At 41.8% G+C, this 26,314-nt stretch overlaps 1 protein-coding gene across 3 annotated transcripts in view; it reads left to right on the top strand.

Annotated features, from left to right (window-relative positions):
* Positions 1-10,727: 10,727 nt before the first annotated feature.
* Positions 10,728-26,314, top strand: part of DNAAF9 (dynein axonemal assembly factor 9) — a 154,200-nt gene continuing 138,613 nt past the window's right edge. For 2 of the 3 annotated variants that reach the window (XM_047771506.1, XM_047771505.1), the window contains exon 1: positions 10,728-11,141. In XM_047771506.1, coding sequence (XP_047627462.1) covers positions 11,059-11,141 — 83 coding nt within the window. In that variant the 5' untranslated portion in view covers positions 10,728-11,058. The remainder of the gene's footprint in view (positions 11,142-26,314) is intronic. The other variant, XM_047771507.1, reaches the window with a different exon arrangement.

The raw sequence follows: 26,314 nt of genomic DNA, 5'->3' as shown, positions 1-26,314 counted from the left end.
AAGTTAACCTGCAGTCAATCTTGGTCGAAAATATTGAATGGAAAATTCCAGAAATAAAAAAACAATTTGTAAGTTTTAGATTGTGTGCCTTTCTGAGTAACATGCTGAAATCTCATACTGCCCAACTCCTGCCCAGGATGTGACTCATCCCTTTGTCCTGCAAATCCTGCCCATTAGTCTTGGTTATCAGCTTGACTGTTGCAGCATCAGAAATGTGGTTTCATGTAATCCTTATTTTACCTAATAATGGCCCCGAGGTGCAAGAGTAGTGATGCTAGCAATTCAGATATACAAAAGAGAAATCAAAAAGTGCTTCCTTTAAGTGAAAAGGTGATTCTTTCCTTCTTTTAAGGAAAGAAAAAAGTCAAATGTGGGTTTGCTAAGATCTATGGTGAAAATGAATTTTCTGTCTGTGAAATTGTGAAGGAAAAAGAAATTCAGTCTAGTTTTGCTGTCACACTTCAAACTGAAAAAGTTACAGCCACAGTGCATAAGTGATTATTAAGTTGAAAAAGGCATTAAATTTGTACAGTAAGATATTTTGAGAGAGACCATGTTCACATAACTTTTATTACGGTTTATTTTTATAATTATTCTGTTTGTGATTAGTAGTTGTTAATCTGTAAGCCAGAGTTCCCCTTGTGGTTGTAGATCAGCAAGTTAAGAACACAACAGAATGTTGGTGAGGATGCCAGAAGAATCCAAGATTGTTGGCATGGCTTACAGGTTTCTACACACCAGATATCAACTCTTCTCTTGCCTCACTGGGCCCCTTCTTTTACCAGGAAGTTTGTTTTGGGGTTTTGTTTGTTTGTTTGTTTGTTTGTTTTTACAGCCACACCTGCATATGGAAGTTCCCAGGCTAGGGGTCGAATCAGAGCTGCAGCTGCCAGCCTACACCACAGCCACAGCAACACCACATCTGAGCTGCATCTGCAGCTTGCACCAACACTGGATCTTTAACCCACTGAACAAGGCCAGGGATCGAACTGGCATCCTCACCAACAGTATGTTGTGTTCGTAACCCCCTGATCTACAACCACATGGGGAACTCTGGCTTACAGGCCTCTAATGCTCCATTTTAGAGACCAGCTCCTCTCCTGCCTCACCTGGCCCCCTGTTTTCCCGGGAAGTCTGATCTCTAGCCACTGTCCCTCTGTTCCCTCAGCACCGGGGTGGGGGTTGGATCCCTGGTCTGGTGCTGGATTCTGCCAAACCCTCAGTTCTTTGCATTTGTTGTTTTCTCTGCCTCTAACGCTCTTCCCTTTTCTCTCCCTAGAAAACCTTTCAAGGAGGTGCTATGGTTAGGAACACGGGCATTGGAGAAAGACAGAGCTAGAACCAAAACTCACTTCTAATATTGCCAGTACTTGCTTTGCTTACTTGGAAATGCAGGATGACAGGATATAAAGAGGAGAGTGTAAAGGTGGGCAGCTTTGAGGGTTTGAGAGAAAATGTAACATTAGAGAAAAACTAAAGAAGTTCAAGAAAGCCTGAGGAGGTTTACTATATGAACCATGATATTTCCCTTTAGTGCTTCTTCAGGGAAATTGCAAGAAAAAAATTTTAAATTATTTGTCAAGGGAAAAAAAATCTACACTGACGCTTATTTGGGCAAGTTCCTTAGCCTTTCTGAAGTTCAGGTTTTTAATCTGTAAAATGGAAATATACCTCATTCTTACCTTATAGAACTATTGTGAAAACGTATGTTATCTACTGGTGTGTAACAAATCACCCCCCAAACATAGTGGCTAGAAAAACAACAGCAACAAACAGAAACAGACTCACAAATTTAGAAAACAAATTTATGGTTAGCAAAAAGGAAATGTGGGGGGGAGAGATTAATTAGGAGTTTGGGATAACATATACACACTACTAGGTATAAAATAATCATCAAGGACCTACTGTATAGCACAGGGAGCTCCACTCAATATTCTGTAATAACTTCTATGGTAAAATAATCTGAAAATGAATAGATATTTGTATATGTATCACTGAATCACTTAGCTATACATCTGCAACTAACACAACATTGTAAATCAATTATACCCCAATATAAAATAAAATAATATGTTTTTAAAAAGATCGAACAGGAGTTCCCATTGTGGCTCAGCAGTTAACAAACCCGACTAGCATCCATGAGGATGTGGGTTCGATCCCTGGTCTTGCTGGGTGGGTTAAGAATACGGTGTTGCCATGAGCTGTGGTGTAGGTAATAGATGTGGATTGGATCCCACATTTCTGTGGCTGTGGTGTAAGCTGGCAGCTACAGCTTTGATTGGACCCCTATCCTGGGAATTTCCATATGCTTCAGGACGGGGCCCTAAAAAGCTAAAACAAACAAAAGAAAAACTTGAACGGATTCAATTTTGATTCTTTTGGCAAAGCTATTGCATAACTACCTGTGGTGACCCACAAGGCTTTTTAGTATAAGTGACATTTGTTCAGGGTACATTATTGAGAAGATGAATAATAATAAAAGCTATTTTATAAAAACACACTGTGGGAGTTTGGCGGCATCTCTGCAGCACCAGGGTGGGGGTTGGATCTCTGGTCTGGTGCAGTGGATTAAATGAGCTGGTATTGCAATTTGGTAACCATAAGTTTGATTTCAGAACTGGAGTTCCCATTGTGGCTCAGTGGTTAATGAATCTGACTAGAAACCATGAGATTGTGGGTTCCATCCCTGGCCTCACTCAGTGGGTTAAGGATCCGGCATTGCCGTGAGCGTGGTGTAGGTGGCAGATGCAGCTCGGATCCTGCGTTGCTTTGTCTCTGGCATAGGCTGGTGGCTACAGCTCTAATTAGACCCCTGGCCTGGGAACCTCCATATACTGCAGGTGCGGCCCTAGAAAAGGCAAAAAGAAAAAACAAAACAAAACAAAACAAAAAAACCCTTCATTGAACAGTACTGTATTTTACATATTTATTTATTGTATTTATTTATTGTCCTTTTAGGGCTGCATCCATGACATGTGGAGGTTCCCAGGCTAGGGATTAAATTGGAGCTGTAGCTGCCGGCTTACATCACAGCCACAGCAACTTGGGATCCAAGCCACGTCTGCAACCTACACCACAGCTCAGAGCAACACCAGACCTTTAACCCACTGAGCAAGGCCAGGGATCGAACCTGCATCCTCATGGATACTAGTCAGATTTGTTTCTGCTGAGCTGTGACAGGAGCTCCCAGTACTCTATTTTTATTATCCATTTTATTGTAAGGAAATTATATTTCCATAAAAAAATTATTGGGGGAGTTCCCGTCGTGGCGCAGTGGTTAACGAATCCGACTAGGAACCATGAAGTTGCGGGTTCGGTCCCTGCCCTTACTCAGTGGGTTAACGATCTGGCGTTGCCGTGAGCTGTGGTGTAGGTTGCAGGCGCGGCTCGGATCCCGCGTTGCTGTGGCTCTGGCGTAGGCCGGTGGCTACAGCTCCGATTAGACCCCTAGCCTGGAAACCTCCATATGCCAAGGGAGCGGCCCAAGAAATAGCAACAGCAACAACAACAACAACTACAACAACAAAAGACAAAAAGACAAAAAAAAAATTATTGGGGAGAAACTTTTAAGAAGACCCCCTTTAAGTAGATAACATACAGTATATCAAATCATTTATGAGTAGGGTTGCCAGATTTAGCTAATAAAAAATAGGGGACCAGATTTCCCGTCGTGGCTCAGTGGTTAACGAATCCAACTAGGAACCATGAGGTTGTGGGTTCGATCCCTGGCCTTGCTCAGTGGGTTAACGATCCAGCTTTGCCATGAGCTGTGGTGTGGGCAGTAAATGGGGCTCGGATCCCGCGTTGCTGTGTCTGTGGTGTAGGCCGGTGGCTACAGCTCCAATTAGATCGCTAGCCTGGGAACCTCCATATGGCACGGGAGCGGCCATAGAAAAGGCAAAAAGACCAAAAAAAAAAAAATTTTTGGATTATATCTAATTGCTTATGCACATGTACATTGTTATAAAAGAAAAATATTGCATGGAACATATACTTTAAAAGTATTTGTTTAAAAAAAAAAAGGGTTCCCGTCTTGGTGCAGTGGTTAACAAATCCAACTAGGAACCATGAGGTTGTGGGTTCAATCCCTGGCCTTGCTCAGTGGGTTAAGGATCCGGTGTTGCCATGAGCTGTGGTGTAGGTTGCAGACGCAGCTTCTTGCTGTGGCTGTGGTGTAGCCCAGTGGCTACAGCTCCAATTAGACCCCCAGCCTGGGAATCTCCATATGCCGCAGAAGCAGCCCTAGAAAAGGCAAAAAGACAAAACAAAAAAAAAAGTATGTGCTATTCTTAGGAAATAAATTATAGGTATCTCAATTATACACTTCTTCAATTATATTTTTCTGACCATTTGGTTCTATTTAATAATTCCTCATTTTGTGGAATTAGCTTATAAAGTTCCTTGCAATTTTATATGTTCATTTTCTTTGTGTCATAGCTTCTACCGTGGTCACACCTCACTTTGTTAGTTCTTTTGTCTATTGAACATTCATTAATGAGGGGTACCCATTGAGTACCCCTCAGTGGTTAACAACCTGACTAGTATCCATGAGGACACAGGTTTGATCCCTGGCCTTGTTCAGTGGGTTAGGGATCTGGCGTTGTCGTGAGCTTTGGTGTAGGTTGCAGACTCAGCTTGGATCCTGCATTGCTGTGGCTGTGGCAAAGGCTGGCAGCTGCAGCTCTGATTCAACCCTTAGCCTGAGAACCTCCATATGCCAAGGGTGCGGCCCTAAAAAGACGAAAGACAAAAAAAAATTCATTAATGAGAAAACATACTTTACATTAGCATCATGAGCCAGTATACCAAACATATACGAGGATAAAGTTAAAAACCCTGAAAATTGCTCTTCAAACACAGTTTATTGAAGCCAATGCCATCTTTCATGGAATGAGACCGTTTTCCATTCTTCAATATTATGTTGCATTTCTGTGTGTGTGTGTTCCCTTTATGTTTTTTGTTTGTTGGTTTTTCCTTTTTTGGCTACATCTGTAGCATATGGAAGTTCCTGGGCCTGGGATCTTATGTTGCATCTCTTGATCAATTACTTTTAAAAATGTTATCCACTGACAGAAAAAGTACATTGTCATCAATTTTTCTTCCTTTCTTCTTCAATACTACACATGATGATTCCCCTTGTTCTCATGCTGGAAGAATATTTAGTAATATGCTTGTAAAAGAATAGATTTCACATGGAGTTCCCATCGTGGTGCAGTGGAAATGAATCCAACTAGGAACCATGAGGTTGTGGGTTCGATCCCTGGCCTTGCTCTGTGGGTTAAGGATCTGGCATTGACGTGAGCTCTGGTGTAGGTTGCAGATGCAGCTCAGATCCTGAGTTTCTATGGCTGTCGTATAGGCTGGCAGCTATAGCTCCAATTTGACTCCTAACCTGGAAACCTCCATATGCCTCAGGTGTGGCCCTAAAAAGCAAAAAAAAAAAAAAAAGAATTCATGAGGTGAAATCCCTGTCAAAAGGTAGTCATAACAGTGCAGTAATAATTATCCACTTTTAGTTAGAATTTTTTTTCCTGCTAACAAGTAGTGTTGCCCCCTTCAAAAACAGTCTTGAGGATTTCCTGCTGTGGCTCAATGGGTTAAGAACCTGACTATTATCCTTGAGGATGCAAGTTCGATCCCTGGCCTTGCTCTAGTGGATTAAGGATCTGGCATTGCCACAAACTGTGGCGTAGGTCATAGATGTGGCTTGGATCCAGTGTTTCTGCAGCTGTGGCTATGGCATAGGCCAGTAGCTACAGCTGTGATTCCACCCCTGGCCTGGGAACTTCCACATGCCACAGGTGTGGCCTTAAAAAATACATACATACATAAAACAGCCTTGATATTAAAAGGGATAAAATTTCATTAATCATTCCTTTAGTATATTTAACATTTCCCTTAAGCAATGGAGTACTTCAATAACCCTAGTTTCTCTTCACTGAGTTTGTTTAATCTATTGCTAAAGGGATACATATTATAAACAATGAACAAGAGGTAAATAAGTTCCTCTTAATTATTTTTAAAGTCAATAAGAATTCAAGGGACATTTTCTTTAGAATTAAAATTTGATAAAAAACTGGATTCTTCATTTCTTAAAGCAAGATAATAGATTTTTGAATGCAAGAGAAATGAATACTGAATGCCAACAAAATTGCCAAAATCCCTCAATTGTTCAGTTGGGGCAAAAAAATGCGGATTTAAGAGAATAAGTTCACGGAGTTCCCGTCGTGGCGCAGTGGTTAACGAATCCGACTAGGAACCATGAGGTTGCGGGTTCGGTCCCTGCCCTTGCTCAGTGGGTTAACGATCCGGCGTTGCTGTGAGCTGTGGTGTAGGTTGCAGACGCGGCTCGGATCCCGCAATGCTGTGGCTCTGGCGTAGGCTGGTGGCTACAGCTCCGATCTGACCCCTAGCCTGGGAACCTCCATATGCCGCGGGAGCGGCCCAAGAAATAGCAACAACAACAACAACAACAATAACGACAACAAAAGACAAAAAAATAAATAAATAAATCAGTTCACGACAATTACATCAAAGTCAGCAGGAAAGACATCAGATGTTCTTTGAGCAGCACCATGCAGGATATAACCTGGACAGCCAAATGGCTTCTAAAGAATCATTCATGCTTTACTTCTACTTGAATAAACAACGGCTGTACTTTTATGTAAACATCTATCAACATTTGTATCATCTCTACCAAAAGCAGTACAATTTTTCTCAGGAACTCCTAACTAAATATGAGAGTGTCTGCAAAGATTTGTACTTGTCTCTGAAGTTTCATCTGGAAGACATTTTATTCAAAATAGCCTTATAAGTGAGCCTTTTTACAAGAAGGGTATTGCACAAGTGAATTTTTCTGCTTTGCTGTTACTTGCATCCATGATGATGCTATAAAAAGACGAGGCATTTAGGGCTTTGATAACTATTGTAACAGTAAATGGAGTTACTTTAAATTATTGCAGTAGATTTTGCTGGCATTTGAAATTTTGCTTCCAATTTTGGAATTGGAAAACACTTTTGGTAGCAGTACATTCAACGAGTCATTTGAGCTGAAAATATACAGTTTAGGAAGCTGTTACAACGACTGCTGTGATTATTTTATCTTCATCGAGATTTCTTGATAAATTTTTAATCAAAATTTATTTTATCACTTTCTTTGATACAACTTGAAGAAAATCATACATCCTTTACACTTAGCTGTTAGTATACGTGGTTTATATCTGACTTCCCACCGTTTTCAATATTGAATGAACACTTGCATACTGCACAAAGAACTTAAAAAGGATTTTTCCTCATTTAATAAATGACCACTGTTAGAAAACTTATCATGAAATTCACACTTATATTTTGGCATTTAGGGGTTCAAATATAGCAAATAAGAGGTAACACAAGTGATTTTCAACAAGGGTGTCAAGACAACTTAATGGGAAAAAAAATAATGCTGAGACAACTGGTTAGCCACATGCAAAAGAAAGAAACTGAACCACTGTCTCACACTAAATACAAAATTTAATCAAATGAATCAAACATCTAAATTTAAGAGCCAAACTATTAAACTCTTAGAAGAAAATGTAGGTGTAAATCTCTGGATTAGGCAATGGTTTCTTAGATATAACACCAAAAGCACAAGCAACAAAAGAATAAATAGTTTATCACCAAGATTCAAAATTGTGTGCTTCATAGGACACTAGCAGGAATGTGGAGGGACAACCCACAGAATGTGAGAAAATTTTTGCCAATTGAATATCTGATAAGGGACTTTTTTGTTTGTTTGTTTGCCATTTCTAGGGCCACTCTCGCAGCATATGGAGGTTCCCAGGCTAGGGGTCAAATCGGAGCTGTAGCCACTGGCTACACCAGAGCCACGGCAACACGGGATCCGAGCCGCGTCTGCAACCTACACCACAGCTCATGGCAATGCTGGATCTTTAACCTACTGAGCAAGGCCAGGGATCGAACCCGAAACCTCATGGTTCCTAGTGGGATTCGTTAACCACTGAACCTCGACTGGAACTCCTCTGATAAGGGACTTAAATCTAGAATATATAAAGAACTGTTACAACTTAATAAAAAGACAGCTCAGTAAAAAAAGAGCAAAATATCTGAAAAAACATTCTCCAAAAAGACATAAAAATGGCTAGTCAGTATATGAACAGATGCTCAATATCATTAGCTATCAGGGAAATGCAAATCAAAACCACAAAGAGATACCACCTCACAGCTACTAGGATGGCTACTATCAAAAAGACACATGGTAAGTGTTGGTGAGGAGGTAGAGAAATTGGAACGCTCATACCTTGCAGGTGGGGACTATAAATAGTGCAGCTGCTTTGGAAAACAGTCTAGAAGTTCCTCAAAAGGTAGTTACCTTATGATCCAGTAATTCCACTCCTATGTTATGCACACGAGAGAATTGAAAACATATGTCCACACAAAAACTTGTACTTGAATGTCATAGCAGTATTAGCTAGAAAAAAAACTGTAAAAGTGGAAACAGGAGTTTCCTCTCTGGCACAGTGGGTTAAGAATCCAACCACAGGGTGTTCCCGCTGTGGCTCAGTGGTAACAACCCAATCAGCATCCATGAGGCCGTGGATTCCATCCCTGGCCTTGCTCGGTGGGTTAAGGATCTGGCATTGCCGTGAGCTGTGGTGTAGGTCGCAGACACAGCATTTTGCTGTGGCTGTGGAATAGGCTGGCAGCTGCAGCTCCAATTCAACCCCTAGCCCAGGAACTTCCAAATGCTGTAGGTGTGGCCCTGAGAAGACAACACACATGCACTAAAGAATCCAACTGCAGTGGCCCGGTTCGTAGAGGATATGCGGGTTCGATCCACCACCTGGTGCTATGGATTAAGGATCTGGTGTTGCAACAACTGTGGCTGGGATTCAATCCCCGGCCCTGGGGGAACTTCCCTATGCCACTGGTACAACCATAAAGAAATAATTTTTTTAAAGTGGAAACAACCCAAATGTCCATCAGCTGATAAGAAAGATATGAGATATCAATACGATGGAATACTATTCAACCATAAAAATGAAATCCTGGTACTTACAAGATGGATGAGCTTTGCAAACATTAAACTAAATGAAATTAGCTACAAAGGACCACATACTGTATGATTCCATTTTTTGTGAAATGTTCAGAATAGGCAAATTCTGAGAGAGAGCCACACGAGAGACAGAAATAGAGATGGTTGCTGGGATGGTTGGGAAGAAATGGGGTAATGACTACCAAAAGCAATAGAGTTTCTTTACGGAATGATGGAAATGTTTTAAAATTGCTTGCAGTGGTGATTGCACAACTTTGTGAATATACCTGCTGCATTGTAAAAGAAAAAACTTATAGTGACCATCACAAGAATTGTAAAGTGTGTATTTAATAAATCTCATGGCTGCATCATTGCATCTGTCACAAGCCCAAACTCATAACAAAGTGAGAGCTGAGTCACGAAAGGGTTGCATTAAATTTGCGGAAAAACAAATTGAACTCTAAAGATGAATATACCTAGACTGCTTGCACTTGCAAGGAATAGTCTCCCTTAACAAAGCCAGAGCTGATCTTACACTATGTTTTGGGAAGCCAGCGGTGATTTGGCAATAACTTCAGAAGCACAAGCGTCCAGAAGCTGACGGACTTCAGCTTTGCTAGTGTGGTCACCGGAGTAAAGCAGTTGAGGACCGGTTGACTTTCAGAAGCCTAGTCACTGGAGTGAGGCACTTGCTGATTGGTTGTTGCCTAGAAGCGTGGAGTTGTCAATGATTGGCTGACTTTCAGAAGCTCGGGGCTGTCATTGATTTACAAATTTTCAGAAGCCCAGCTACCGGAGTGAAGCTGTTGTTGACTGGCTGATTTTCAGAAGCCACTGGAGTGAGGCTGTCGTTGATTGGCTGGTTTGTAGATCCTGTGAATTGACGCGACGTTATCTGTAAATAATGGTGGTTACTGGTTCACGCATTGGAACTTGGGCCAAAAAGGACTTTTCCTTTCTTGAATATGTAAAATAAGTACTTTTAATTTCTAGTTCCTTCTTTTGGTCTTCCCTCAGCTAAACTTGGAGACACTACAGCGACTGTCCAGATCTTTTACTAGCAGAGGCAATATTTTCATCTAGTGATTTAAGCGCCAATTACTGTGGCGGAAAAATAGCTCAAACATTTTTGTAACTGACTGTAAAAAGATGAATATAGGACATTTACGGCATTTGACAAAATATATGACGCAAGACAAAGTTGTTAAATACGTCTTGTATATACAGGACGTCTGGCAACTCTGTAAACTACACAAAGACTAAGGCTCGGTGGGATTAGGTTTCTGCACAAGGCCCTGCAGTCGGAAACGGGTCGACTCAGAATCAGAAGAGAAAAGGGCAGGGATTCTCTGGGACCCCAACATCTGCGCAAGGCTGGGCGTGCACTACTAACATAAGGTCAGCTAGGAAATGGCTAGATGATTGAGGGAGGGTGCGCAACTGACTAGCAGCGGGTGAGGAACAGCAGCAAGGAACCGGCCTGGGAGATCGCGGTACGCGAGCCAGTCACCGGGAAGGTGCTCAGGTCCCGTCGGTATTGGGGACCCCGCAGCGGCAGCAGAAGGCTTTGCTGAAGGCAGTACCAACAGAGAGGAGCAGGGCGGGGAGGAGCAGAGCTAGGCCCCGCCCCCGGGCGCGCCCGTGTGCGTGGCTGGGGGCGCTACTGAGAGTTCCACCCCAGGATGCCGGGCCAGAGAACTGAACAGAGCATCAGCGCTTTAGCTCTCACTCTGGGGACTCGCGCGCCCAACGTCCGGCCCCGCCGCTTCGAAGCTTAAGAAGGACGTGGCCCTGCAGCTGCGCTACTGTCCCCAACCCTGAGCCATTCCCGACGCCCCCGTCGGCGTTCCTTGCGCGCGCGTCCGGCTCCGCCCCCGCCCCCGCCCCCTACGTGCCCCCGCGCGCCGCGCCCCCCACCCACCCGGCACGCCCCGCCGCCCCGCCCGGTCGTAGCCGGCCTGGAGACGCCCCGCGGGCCTGAGCGACCCTCGCTGCGGCCAGCTCTTCCTCCACCGCCGCCCGTCGCCATGGACGTGTACCCCACGCATCGGCTGGGGCTACCCCGCGCGCGGTCCCCCGGCGGCCCTGGGCGCGGGTCGCCATCCGTCAGGTATGCGGGGCCGAGGCCGCAGAGAGGCGGTGGCTGGGGGGGGTGCCGGAGGTTGCGGGCTGTAGGGGTCTGGCGACGCCTCCCGCCGAAGGGCGTGGCCCGACATGGCTTCCTTGCGGGCGTTTTTTCCCGAAACGGCTCCCTGAGTAGGGAACGTTTCCCAAGGAACTGCGCCCCATGCAGAGGCTCCCACAATGGCTCCTCTGTCGACAACCCCACAACGGCTCCCCTGTGAAGACCCCCTGCGGTGACATCCCCACCCCCGTAGAACGTTCCCCACCCTCCTTCCCCGGAAAGATTCCGTTATCGAGAACCTCCACAGTGGCTTCTTGCCTGCCGCATGGGATTATTTCCCCCAGACACGGCCATCTATGGAGACGTATCCTCACAATAGCTTCCCAGTATAGAACCCCTAAATGGGTTTCCCCCGAAACGGCTTACCTATCATGCTCCCCTACCGTAGGTCTCCTTTAGAGCCTTTTACCTTCACTGCGCCTTCCCTAGAGAGTTACCCACCTCCTGGCCCCGATGAACACCCACACGGACAGCATCTTCCCCATTGCGCGTTTCCCCCCAACTCGCCTGCGTCGCTACCCTCCCTCCCTCCACGTCGGGGAGCTCAGATTGGGGCGCAAGAGGTAAAAATTAATTGGATGGATAGGGGAAAATGGCCAGAAGCCCCGAAAGCGGCGAGCTCCAGGGCACAGAGCCTCGAGGTAGAGCCCCCGGGTGCCTTGGTATGGGGGAGGTCCCCGCCCCTTTTTGATCTAGGAAAATTTGTTTCTGCTTTCTGCTCCCTGTGCCTTTGGGGCTGACCTTGATAGTCTGGGTATTGTTCGTGATGGAGCTGATTTGGGGCCACCAGCAGAGTGTGGAGGGGTTTTGGCAGAGGCCGTTGAGAGGAAGGGAGGGAGAAGAAAGAAATGGACTCTGGTTCTGCTAAACTGTCATTAAACCAGAAGAGAGTTTGCTTTGTTTTGTTTGCTTTTTCTCTCTTCTAGCTACTTGGCAAAGCAAATATCCCTTGAGAGAAGATTGTCAACGGACATGTTAGAACGGTCTTTTCCCGTTTCCTTGTTACTTGGTATTGAAGACATCTTTAAGATTTTGCTCGCAAATCTTTTTTTGTTTGTTTGTTTGTTTTAACTCCACCAAACCCATGGAGAGTAAGAACTAAATCTTAGAATCCTGTCCCTCTCTTAACTGACATTCCTTCTCCCACCCCAGCAACTAAAACGTTTGTTGAATAAGTAAAGGATGGGGGAGGTGGGACTGGATATGCTTGATTGCATTTGGGAGTTTGCTAATTTGCTTCCGATTTGTCAGGTGACATTAGGTGACATGTTTGGACTCCTGATCTGCTCTCTTCAGTGGAATTCCAGTGGGCTATACAGTTCCAGTTGTTTAGCTGCTTATGGTAACGACATCCAATCTGTCCTAACGTTTCGGCAACCAGTTTCACTGTTAGAAAGTATTTCAACTTTGAATAAGATAGAAGCTACACAGAAAACTTTAGAACTTTGGGCAGCCACATGTTAAATCTGTGTAGACTTGGGTTTCATCCCATATCATCTTGAGCTTTGGAATCTTGAGTCTTTGTGACTTTTAGGAGTGAAAAAGAGCTTCCAAGTAAAATCTATCTCTAAAATAACTGCTTTTCTTGTTTGTAGCAGCATGGCAGTATGCAGCTTTTTTTTTTTTTTTTTTGGTAAAGAATGTTTTTACGTTAAAAAGATTAATGTTTGGTTAACTTTACTAATTATACTCAAACTCTGACTTTTCCATCACGTGGTTTGAGTGCAACTTGTTAGTTTTAAGACAAAGAATAGTGCAAGGAACCCCAAAGCCTGGCTGTTTTATACCTTTCATAAAAGAAATTTGGTGAGTTCCCCTCTTTCCTCTGCCGTTTTTAACTGAACCTGCTTTTCTTACTCATTCAGTGCAGCCTTTCCCAGACTTTGACAATGAACATTTCTAGGAGGTTTGTGCTCAAGACTTTCCTGCCACCCATATTTGGCTTCTCCGATGCACTCTGCCTCCTGAGTGATGAAAGAGGCAGGCCTAACTGGTGAAGTTACATTCTTAAAGACCCATAGATAGTACTTGCAAGTGTGTGGTTTTCTTCTAGCAATGGAGTTCGTTTTCACAGATGAGGAATAGAGTTAAAGTATTGATGCTTAGAACTCGAAGCTTCTTGGAGTTCCCATTGTGGCTCAGTGGTAATGAACTCGACTAGTATCCATAAGGACAAGGGTTCGATTCCTGGCCTCGCTCAGTGGGTTAAGGATCCAGCATTGCCATGACCTGTGGTGTAGGTCACAAATGTGTTCCTTTGACTGTGGCATAGGCTGGCAGCTGCAGCTCCAATTAGACCCCTAGCCTGGGAACTTCTAAATGCCACAAGTGTGGCCCTAAAAAGCAAAAAAAGAACTGGAAGCTTCTTTTTAATAATAGGGTAGTCATCAGTGCTCTCCATCAGGTATTTTTGGTTTCTCTCTCCTGGGCACATGGTACAGTTGTGACTTGCTTTTCCTCTTGAAGTTAGGTATGGCCTTGTAAGTTGCTTTTGGTCAATGAAATGTGCACAGGAATAATGGATGTCCGTCATGGTACAAGCTTCTAGTATGTGATTTGCCGCTTTCTTTCCCTCTGTTTTGGTGACTGTTGGTGCTTCAGATGGTGGCTAGTCTGTCTGTCTGAGAACTACCAGAGCAAGCTTCCAGGTGACTTATGCTTGACATGTAGAGTGAACAAGAAGTAAGCGTTTGTTTCAAGTCACTAAAGTTTTGGAGTAATTACCAAATAACTATCTTTACTAAGGAACCTGTGGAAATAGCTGAAATATGCTTTCCTACTTCACATCTTTTTCTGCAGAGGAATCTGATCCTGCTCAGGACATGTTTAACAGATTAAATTTCATTGCCTCTTTATGCAAATACTCTAACATACACTGTGCTAGGTGTTGTGGATTCAGACAAATAAGGCAGGCTCCTGCCCTCCGAGATCTCTTTTGTAGAGAGATTAAAAACTATAATAATCATAATACAGAGTGGTGAGAAATAAGTACTGGGGAGGAAATAAGGTTGAAGGAACAATAATGTAAGAGGCATAGTCATTTGGGGGCTCAGCAGTTGGAAGAATGGAGTTGCCATTTACTGATGTTGGGAACGTGAGAATAAGAGCAGGTTTGTGAAGAAAATAGAGTTCAGTTTTGGCTTTGTTCATTTTGAACTTCCTGATAGATATGCAAGTGGAGATAATGGATTAACAATTGGATATATTAGTCTGGATTTCAGGAGGGAGATGGGAACTGGAGGTACCACCCAGTGGTACCTCTTCTTTCTTTAAAAGAACCCACCAAGAATCCAGCACAGTTAATTTTATTTTTTTCCCTATAAGTTTGTTTGTTTATCCTTAGTCAATTTTTATTTTTATTTTTATTTTTTCCGTTATAGTTGGTTTACAGTGTTCTGACATTTTCTACTGTATAGCAAAGTGACCCAGTCATATATATATACTTTTTCTCACATTATCTTCCATCATGCTCCATATACTGATGACTCCCAAATTTTTCTTTAAAGCTATAAGACTAGATAGAGATCCAGGGAATATATGTAGATAGAGAAGAGGACCAACATCCACGCCCTGGGATATCCGTGTAGCAGTGTCTTCCAAATTCTTAGGCAAAATGGCTCTCTTCCTCTGAGATAGGAGAGGAATCAAAGACATTCATAGATAGTCAAATAATAAATGCAGAAATAGATTATTAGATTTGGTAACGTGGAGGTCATTGGTGACCTTGACAAGAATAGTTTTGGTGCAGTGGGTTCAAGAGAAAATAGGAGAGGAATTGAAGACAGTGAGTGTGGACAGTCGTAGTGATGTTGTTTCAATGATTGTTGTAAGGGAGAGCAGAGTAATAGGACTGTGGCTGGAAGGGCATGAAGTGATAAGAGTTCTATTTGTTTGTAGGTGGGCAGATAATATAGTATGTTTGTAAATTAATGGGAATGGTGGAGTACAAAGAGACAAACTGATGGTTAAAGAGAGAGAAAGGACAGTTACAGAGTAGTTGAGAAGGAAAGGGGTCTAGGATGTAAATGGATATGTTGGCCTCGGACTAGGTAGATACATGGATAGTTCATCTGTGACAACTATGTGGACCCAAATCCTGGTGCATTGGTAGGTTGGTGGTATGACAGAGTGAAAGGTCTCTTCTGATTACGTCTATATCTCAACTAAATAAGAAGGAAGGTCTTCAGCTAAAAATGAAAAGGGGGGGATGTTGGAAGTTTTGAGGAGAAGCTATAAAATTCATCCAGGAGAATGAGGGAAAATGAGTTGAATAAGGAAATATTTTAGGATTGCGAGACAACATCAAGTGCCCATTTAGCATTTGTTGTCATAGATTTAAGGTGAGACCCAATTTAGCATGATTGAATGTTTTCCCTTCAGATGTGTTGAGCTGCTTCATTGTAGGCACTGGGAGAGGAAGTGGCTGAGGTAGGCTAGAGGGCATCATTGGAAGATAGAAGTAAAGGAACTGAGAGATAAGGATAGTGGAAAGGTCACCTCAGTGCATATTGAGATCATCATGAATCAAGGTAGGAGTAGTAATAGCAAAGAGACAGTGGTCCAAAAACTTAAAATCTTGAGGGAATGTGGAAGGCTTAATGACCTAGAGGTTTGTAAATGTCTGTAACAGGGAGGATAGGATACTGGGTGGTTATTGTTGTTGGCATGAATAAATCATCCAAAATAAAATCGTTTCTCAAAACCAGAGGACATTAGTTTATAGATTAAAAGAACCCACCAAGAATCCAGCACAGTTAATTTTATTTTTTTCCCTATAAGTTTGTTTGTTTATCCTTAGTCAATTTTTATTTTTATTTTTATTTTTTCCGTTATAGTTGGTTTACAGTGTTCTGACATTTTCTACTGTATAGCAAAGTGACCCAGTCATATATATATACTTTTTCTCACATTATCTTCCATCATGCTCCATCAAGTGACTAGATACAGTTCCCAGTGTTATACAGCAGGATCTCATTGCTTCTCGACTCCAAATCCAGTAGTTTGCATCTGTTAACCCCAGATTCCATCTCACACCCTCCCTCTCCCTCTCCCCCTTCACAACCACAAATCTGTTCTACAAGTCCATGAGTTTCTTTCCTGTGGAAAGGTTCATTTGCAGCACAATTAATTTTAAAACTCCATGCCAAGGCACAGCATCATAAAATTTTTGAGCAGTATAAAGACAAAAGAATATCTACAAATCACCTAGAGTCAGAAAGCTTAAGATTATAGCAATACTGGACACTAGAAGATGATAGAAGGAGTCCCTTCTAAAGGAAAGTGAATTCCCACTTAGAATTCTATAAACAGCCAAACTCTCAGGTAGGTGTGAGTGAAGGATAAAGACATTTCACACATGCAGGGTCTCATAGTTTGACTTTCCATAAGCCCTCACTGAATGGGGTGTGCTCTAGCAAAACAGTCTGATTAAGGAGTTCCTTGCTGGGGTTCCTCTGTGCCACCTATAGGTGGGGTTTCTTCCTTGTTAAAGGATCATAAGGAAGGACCTTCTTTGTTGCTCCTGGAAATTACCAAAGGGCTGGGACCATTTCTTTATTGCCATTTCCCACATTGCTTGCCCTAGTGCTTAGGTTAGTGTCTGGTACATAGTCAGCACTCACTAAATATGAACTGTTGTTACTAGCCATTATTAAACACTGCTTGCACTAATTATTGAGGATGATCAATCCTAGAGAATGTTCCATGTGCGCTTGAGAAGAATATGTATTCTGTTGCTTTTGGATGGAATGTCCTATAAATATCTATTAAGTCCATCTGGTCTATTGCTTCATTCAGGGCCTGTGTTTCCTTATTGATTTTCTGTCTGGATGATCTGTCCTTTGCTGTAAGTGGAGTGTTAAAGTCCCCCACTATTATTGTGTTATTGTCAATTTGTCCTTTTAAGGTTGTTAGCAGTTGCCTTATATATTGTGGTGATTCTATGTTGGGTGCATAGATATTTAAAATTGTTATATCTTCTTCTTGGATTGATCTTTTGATCATTAGGTAGTGACCTTCCTTGTCTCTTAAAATATTCCTCATTTTAAGGACTATTTTGTCTTATATGAGTATTGCTACTCCAGCTTTCTTTTGATTCCCATTTGCATGGAATATTTTCTTCCATCCTCTCACTTTCAAGTTGTATGTGTCCCTAGAAGTGAAGTGGGTCTCTTGAAGACAGCATACATATGGGTCTTGTTTTTGTATCCATTCAGCCAGTCTGTGTCTTTTGGTTGGGGCGTTTAGTCCATTAACATTTAAGGTAAGTATTGATATGTATGTTCTTATTGCCATTTTATTAATTGTTTTCGATTTGTTTTTGGTGCTCTCTTTTCTTCTCTTGTTCTCTCTTCTTGCGGTTTGATGACTATCTTCAGTGTTGTATTTGAGTTGATTTTTCTTATTTGTGTGTGTGTCAATTGTAGATTTTTGGTTTGCAGTTATTCTGAAGTTTTGATATAACAGGCTGTATATATATCCGAGATTGTTTTAAGTTGATCTCTTAATTGCAAGTGCATCTCCAGTGTCCTGCATTTGTACCCTCTTCTTCTCACAGTTTCTGATTTTGGTAGCATAATTGTGCGTGGATGATTTCGTATCTTATCTGTAAAGCTTTTGATTTCTCCTTCAAATCTGAATGAGAGCCTTGCTGGGTAAAGTAAGCTTGGTTGGAGGTTTTTTCCTTTCATCACTTTAAGTATATCCTTCCATTCCCTTCTGACCTGCAGCATTTCTGCTGAAAAATCTGCTGATAACCTTATTGGCGTTCCCTTGTATGTTACTTGTTTCTTTTCGCTAGCTGCTTTCAAGATTTTCTCGTTGTCTTTCATTTGGGTCAGTTTGATTAATATGTGTCTGAGGTGTTCCTCCTTGGGTTTATTTTATATGGTACTCGTTGCACTTCCTGGATTTGAGTGAGTGGTTCCTTTCCCATGTTAGGAAAGTTTTCGGCTATTATCTCTTGGAATATTTTTTCTGTCCCCTTCTCTCTCTCTCTTCTCCTTCTGGCACCCCTATAATATGGATGTTGGTGTATTTAACGTTGTCCCAGAGTTCTCTGAGACTCTCTTCGTTTGTTTTCAATCTTGTTTCTCTTTTCTGTTCTGCATCAGTGATTTCCACTCATCTCTCCTCCAGCTCACTTATTCATTCTGCCTCCTGTATTCTGTTATGGGCTGCTTCTAGTGAATTTTTTATTTCAGTTATATTTTGCATTTCTTCTTGCTTGAGTTTATATCTTGTATCTCTTTGCTCAGTGTTTCCTGTAAATTAACCATCTTTGCCTCCAGTTTATTTCCAATGTCTTGCATCATCTTCATCATCAACAGACTAAAGTCTTTTTCCTGGAAGCTGAGACTCTCCTAATCACTTAGCTGTTTTTCTGTTTTTTTTTTTTTTCTTTCTCCCTCATCTGAGTTACAGTTCTCTGTCTTTTCATTTTTATAGGTTTTTAGTGTGGTGACCTTTTTGCAGACAATAGAGTTGTGGCCTCTCTTACTTCTGGTATCTGCTCCGCTTGTGGCTGCATTTGGTATGGGGGCTTGCTATAGGCTTCCTGATGGGAGGGACTGATGCCTGCCCACTGGTAGTTGGAGCTGATTCCTATCCCTCTGGAGGGTGGGGCTTTGTTTCTGGGTGAGATTAGAGGCAGCTGTGTGCCTGGGGGAAGTCTTTAGGCAGCCTGTTTACGGGTGGGTGAGGCTGTGATCCCACCTGGATAGTTGTTTGGCCTGGGGCTTCTCAGTGCTGATGGGTGAGGCCAGATTTTCCAAAATGGCCACCTTCAGAGAAGCACAAGCTGATGAATATTCCCGTGAGCTTTGCCTCCAGTGACCTTCCCCCACAACAAGCCACATTCACCCCTGTTTTCCCAGGAGGTCCTCCAAGAACTGCATTCAGGTTTGACCTGGATTCCTATGGAGCCTTTGCTTTTCCCTGGGACTCAGTGCACTTGAAAGTCTGTTTGTGCCTTTCAAGAATGGGGTCTCCGTTTCCCCCAGTCCTGTGGTGCTCCTGTGCACAAGCCCCACTGGCCTTCAATGCCAGATGCTCCTGGGGCTCTTTCTCCCAGGGCTAGATCTCCACACTTGGGAGTTTGATGTGGGGCTCAGAACTCTTATTCCTGTGGTGAGTCTCTTTGATACAGTTACTTTCCGGTCTATGGGGCATCCAGTCTGTGGGGGAGGTGTGGGGTTGCTTATATCACGTAATCCCTCCTCCTACCTCTTGATGTGGCCTCCTCTTTGTCTTCTGGAGCAGAATATCTTTTTGAAAGTTTCTGGTCCATTTGGTTGAAGGTTGCTCAGCATTTGTTTGTAATTTTGTTGTTTCTATGAGAGAAGTTGAGCTCCAGTCCTTCTGTTCTGCCATCTTAATCCCGTCTCCAGATGTTCCGTTCTTGATTTGGGAGAGTCTTTATCTTTAAGGCTTTTCTTTCAATTTCACTTTGCCTGCACTCTCACCAGAAATCCTCTCTGCAGTCATCTTCTCTCCATCAGGTCAAGCAGAGAAGCAGGTGAGTCTCTCGAATCTTTCTGGCTTGCCCCTTGCTCCCTGCCTCTGGGTGTCCCTGTGAGGCTGGGCACGGCAGGTCGAAAATCCTCCCAGGACCAGGGCAGCGGTGGCAGCGCCCCAGGACCAGCGTAGCTCACTTTGACACTTACTCGCCGCTCCAGGATGAGCTGCCTTCCAGCTGAGCTCTCTGCAGAGCACACTGCTGCATTGATAATTATTTATTGAATGAATAGGGAATAATTACAGGTGAAACTGTGGGCTGTGTTAAACTTCGTGGATGTTCAGAGAATGAAGAATCGCAGTTGTGAGTTGTGTGGTGGGAAGGTGGTTCTCCACAGTGATGTTCTACAGAGAGCACTTAAGCCTCACAGAGGCAGGTTATCTCTTCAGGTGATAATTATTGGCCAGCTGCCAACAATACCCATGGTTCTCTTTTGGGTTACAAATTACAGAAGTAATAATTGTCCCTGCCTTGAGACAACTCAAAATGCAGAGCAAGACTATGACTTTGTATGCCTTTTGTATGCTGAAATGCCATAAATTGGAGCAGCAATTACCTTAGAACACATCTTGGTAATAGGGGCACAGAATAAATCAGGGTAAAGCATAGATGCTCACAGACCAGTTCAAAGCTTTGGAGGCTCGTTGCTCAGATGCTGAGTGTATTTCCCAGGGAAGGAGCTTGGCAATGCCACTCTCATTGCTCCACTGAATAACGGATGCTTGCTGGGAGAGCCCATTATGGCACAGTGGGTTAAGACTCTGACTGCAGCAGCTCAGGTTGCTGTGGAAGTGTGGGTTTGATCCCCAGCCTGGGGCACAACATCGCTTGCAGCTATGACTTAGGTTCAGTCCCTGGCCTGGGAACTTCCGTATGCCACAGATGCAAAAAGCAGATCCTGGCTTTCTTTGCTTTTTACCTTTTTTAAATAAAAGCAAAAACCCTCTTCACATTTATTTCAGTTAATGAAAACAGGTAGGTCTTTTGTAAAAGAGAACTTTCGAAAAGCAGGAGATGCTTCTTTTTGCTTTTCGTATGTGTATGGGATGACTGTGTTCTGAGGACTCATATTTAGTGAGTATAATTGCATTAATAGTGCACAGTATTGTAATTTATTTAAAATTTAAATCTATTTATTTTTATTAAATTTATTTAAGTTTAGTACATATTAAATTTTAATGAATAACTTAATAATTTTAATAAATTTAACAAAAATAAATATAATTTAAATTATATTAAATTATTTAAATACACGTATTATCAAATACATTTATTTAAATGTATTTAAATACACATGTTTAAATTTATTTATTTATTTATTTATTTATTTTAGGGCCACACTCATGGCATATGGAGGTTCCCAGGCTAGGGGTCTAATGGAAGCTGTTGCTGCTGGCCTACACCAGAGCCACAGCAACGCCAGATGCGAGTCGTGTCTGCAACCTACACCACAGCTCATGGCAACACTGGATCCTTAACCCACTGAATGAGGCCAGGGATTGAACCCGCAACCTCATGGTTCCTAGTCATATTTGTTTCTGCTGTGCATGTTGGGAACTCCCATGTTTAAATTTAAATATGTGTAATAGTGCACAATATTGTTTCCTAGCTCTTGAGCTTTTCTGTGGTGTTCTACTTTTGGAGAGCTGGAATAAATGAGATGCGGATGCCTTTAAGAGCTATGCAGCTTAAATATTGTTTTGTCCTAAAATTAAAAAGAAAAAGCAGGAGTTCCCGTCGTGCGCAGTGGTTAACGAATCCGACTAGGAACCATGAGGTTGTGGGTTTGGTCCCTGCCCTTGCTCAGTGGGTTAACGATCCGGCGTTGCCGTGAGCTGTGGTGTAGGCTGCAGACGCGGCTCGGATCCCGCGTTGCTGTGGCTCTGGCATAGGCCAGTGGCTACAACCCTGATTCGACCCCTAGCCTGGGAATCTCCATATGCCGCGGGAGTGGCCCAAGAAATAGCAAAAAGACAAAAAAAAAGAAAAGAAAAGAAAAAGCAGAATTTGCACATAAAATTTAAAACAATTTCCTGTGATTTTGAACCCTAATTTGAGTAAAAGTTACTTCATTTCAACTTTTTATTTGAAATAATGTTACATTTATAGATGAGTCCCAAATATGGTACATAGTATTACATTTATAGATGAGTCGCAAATATGGTACCTAGTATTCCTGTATAGCTTTCACCCTGCTTCCTCTAATGTTAAGATTTTGTATACAACCATGGTGCATTCATCAAAACTAAGAAATTAACATTGGTAGTGCATTAATTTACTTAGTAAACTTTTGTTTAATAGTTAAACTTTCATTTACTTAGTAATGTTTTTGCTTACTTGGAGTTTTATTACGCCAGAATTTATTTGGATTTTCGCTTTTTCCACTATGTCTATTTTTATTCCAAGATCTATTTCAGGATTCCACATTGTATTTAGATTTGGCATGCTTTTAATAGCCAAAGAAGTGAGGGAAAGTAGTTGTGGATGCTTTCTGAATGAAGACTTGTGAAACTCACTTTACAAAGAGCAGATTGTGTGTGGAGGTGCTCAGAAAAGCTAGGGAAAAGGAAGAAAATGGAAAATAAAATATTGTTACAGTGAATATAGTGACAAACTTTGAGATAACATTTTCCATTTGTGGTGGGTACCATTTTCTGAAGTTCTCAGATTTAGTTTGTCTTTAGAAAGTCTTCAATATACCCCAAATCAGTGAAATATGTGTAGACATGAATTGCAGTTTTAACCAGTTTAGGTAAGGTTGCCTCTCAATTAGGAACTGTGACAGCTGGTAAAAGACACTGAACAATAATGATTTAACTTTGAGGTTTATTCTCTCTTGCAAAAGGTGTCTATCTAGAAAAGGGCAGCATAGTCCTAGTATGAAGTCGTCAGGGAACTAGGTCTCTTCTCTATTTGTATTTTGCTATCCTTAGCAAGTAGATTACATCTTCGCCATAACTTCATGGTCACAAAATGGCTGCAGGTACTCCAGGTATCACATCTGTCAGGCAAGAAGGGGAAGAGTATGGAGAGCTCTCCTAGTTGAGTCAGTTCCCTCCCTTCAGAGAGCTGATGGCTTTTGCATATCTCATTGGTCAGCTCTGGGCCATTGCTGCTCCAAATAAAATTGGGAGCTATTAGTAAAAAAGAAGGCAAGAATAGACATGGATTAGGCAGCTCTTTGTCTCTACCACAGGGAGGTAGTTGTGTGGAGTGACAGTTATATTGCTTAGAGTTACTAATGGCTCTGGTCCATGTGAAAATGCTGAAAGAAAATTCAAGTCATCAAATGGTCAAATGATGCTAACATCTTTCTCAGTCATAACTGTGTTTGTGTGTGTGTGTGTGTTGTGTGCGTGTGTCCACCCCTTCAGTTTGAGGCACTTTATGGTCACCGGTTAACCATGTATTGATCATGACAGCAGTGATATTGGCTTTGCTTTTTCCATTGCAAGTTGTTGCTCTGGAACGGATATCAGTGGGAAATGACATTTATTGACTTGAGGCATGTTCTGCCTCCTTGCCTTTTTTCCAAGTCTGTTTTACAAAGGGAATAAATAATTGCCACTTTAATGCAGGGCCAACTTTCTTAAACTCTTTTCTTAGAAGTCTTACAGGAGCTCCTTTGTTATCAGTACCTGAAGTCGCAATTAATGTTAATATGGCTTATATTACTCCTGCTGTTGATTCCCCCCCCCCAGTATTTTATTATGAAACTGATCATAAGTACAGGAAAGTTGAAATTATTGTTTAGTAGATATTCATGTATATTCGGGAGTTCCCATTCCGGCTCAGTGGTAATGAACCTGACTAGTATCCATGAGGATGTGGGTTCAATCCCTGGCCTCGCTCAGCAGGTTAAGGATCCGGGGTTGCCATTGTTGCCCTGTAGGTTGCAGACATAGCTTGGATCTGTGGTGTAGGCCAGCAGCTGCAGCTCCAATTCCTGGCCTGGGAACTTCTGTATGCTTCAGGTTTGGGCTTAAAAAGCTAAAAAATAAAAAAAATAAAAATTTAAAAAAAGATATTCATATATATTCATACCTAGATTTTGTGCTTAATATATTTGCTCTATTTGCCTTAATATATAATCATCCCACTATCCATCAATCCATCAACCCATCCTATATTTTAATGCTTTTCAAAGTAAGTTATAGACATTAAGTATGCTTCAACCCTAAGCATTTCCTGGGATTGATTTTGTAAGAAGAGTGCTTTCTGTTACAAGTTTCGCTGACAGAAACCCAGCTCAAAAGATTAAAGTAGAAGTTCCCTACATAGTGGCACAATGAGTTAATCCCAACTGCAGGAGTTCCCATTGTGGCTCAGCAGTAACGAACCCAACTGGTATCCATGAGGACTCAGATTCGATCTCTGGCCTCACTCAGCAGGTTAAGTATCCGGCATTGCCATCAGCTGTGGTGTAGATCACAGATGTGGCTCAGATCTGGCGTTGCTGTGGTGTAGGCCAACAGCTGCAGCTCTGATTTGACCCCTAGCCATATGCCACTGGTGCGGCCGTAAAAAAAAGACCAAAAAAAAAAAAAAAAGGAATACAATCACAGCAGCTTGGGTCACTGCAGAGGTGTGGATTCAACCCTCAGCCCAGCACAGTGGGTTAAAGGATCTGGTGTTGCCACAGCTGTGGCATAGGTCACAGCTGTGGTTCAGATTCAATCCCTGGCCTGGGGAACTTACACATGCCATGTGCAAAAAAGAGTAAACTTAAAAAGGAATGAATATATTAACTTACTTGGCTGGAAGGAATAGTGGGGAGATAGACTTGTAGGAAAAGCTGCAGGAACTAGGGCTTCAGAAACTGGAACCAAGACTGTGCTATCAGAATAGTTGCCTCTGTCCTTATAGCCCCCAATCCACATTTTTTTTCCTGCCTGGTAACCCTAGAGACCATTTCCCTTCTATCTCTAAAACAGGGAATCCCTAGAAAGGACTCACTTGCTCTGGTTAAGTCATGATTGGATGCTGTGGCAGAGAAGGACACAATGTATGTTACCAAGGGAAATAAAAATGCAAAGCATCTGAGTGAAATATATACCTCAGAAAGCTTTCCTACTTGTTCTCTGGTGCTGGCATAATCCTGGTAATTGACTAGGAGAGTACAAAGGAGAACTACAAGTGCAAAAATCCTAAATAAAACAATAGTACAATTAATTAGCCCTTCATATCCCCAGGTTCTGAATTCATGGATTCAACTAACCAAATAAAAAATATATTTTTAAAATTTAAGTTCCAAAAAGCAAAACCTGAATTTGCCATATGCAAGCAACTATTTACATAGCATTTATATTGTATTTATAACTATATATCATATTAGGTATAAGTAATCTAGAGATGATTTAAAGTATACTAGAGGATGTGCATAGATTGTATGCAAATACTGTGCCACTTTATATAAACGACCTGAGCATCTACAGATTTTGGTGTCTGAAGGATCCTGAAACCAATCCTTCATGAATATTGAGGGACAACAGTATAATAATGAAAGTTCTAACCGTTCAGGTAACAGCTGAAGAGTGGTAACACATTGTTTAGAAGTTCTGGGAAAACAGGTACTCTGGTATATTGGGTGAATGTTTTATCAAAATTTTACTTTATTTTTTTATGGCCACACATGTGGCATTTGGACATTCCCAGGCTAGGGGTTGAATCGCAGCTGTAGCTGCTCTGCTGGCCTACGCCACAGCCACAGCAACATTGGCTCCATGCTGTGTCTGTAACCTGCAGCACAGCTCACAGCAATGCTGGATCCTTAACCCACTAAGTGAGGCCAGGGATCAAACCTGCATCCTCATGAATACTAGTTGAGTTCGTTACCACTGAACCACAATGAGAACTCCTGTTTTATCAAAATTTTAAATGCAGATACTTTTTAATGTGGCAGTGCTGGTTACTACTTTAGAAAAACTTTAGTGCTTGTACCAAAGATGGATATATAAAGTTGTTCATTGAAATATTGTTTACTATTTGCAAAAATAATAAAAATCCTGAATGTTCAATCATAGTATCTGTTTAAATGAAAACAAAAGAATGTAGTACAGCAGTTTTAAAAATAAGGTTGTGTTCTATTTACTAACTTGGAAAGATCTTAAGGTACTTGTTAAATGAAAAAGGCATATTGCAGAAGTTACATATCTCATTATTTGATTTTATGTAAAAACAACTCTCTCCCCCAAAACTCATCCAAACTGTACATTACTGAGAGATTCATAGAAGATTGTTCACAGCAGTTTTATAAGATGAAGGGAAGCAAATTGGTATGAGGATTCACTTTGTGAAACATTCAAAACAAAGCATATATGATATAAGGAGAATGTATGCATGTTTTAATTGCTTCATTTTGAAAATCAAAAGGCATAAATTATGGAATAAAAATGGGCAAAAATAAATATTTCAATTTTTCTTCTCCATTTCTCTGGCAACTAGGATAATAAAACACAAATTATACTTGGCTATGTGTACAGTAATTGTTACAAAAGCAGCAAGCAGCAAAATTAACTATTACTGTATAAAATGGAAGATGGGGAGAACAGAGGTGATTGTTTAGAATTAAGAAACATTTTAT

This window comes from Phacochoerus africanus, chromosome 3 (assembly GCF_016906955.1).
Source record: "Phacochoerus africanus isolate WHEZ1 chromosome 3, ROS_Pafr_v1, whole genome shotgun sequence".
Taxonomy (NCBI): Eukaryota; Metazoa; Chordata; class Mammalia; order Artiodactyla; family Suidae; genus Phacochoerus; species Phacochoerus africanus.
This window is presented reverse-complemented; position numbering and strand designations above follow the sequence as displayed.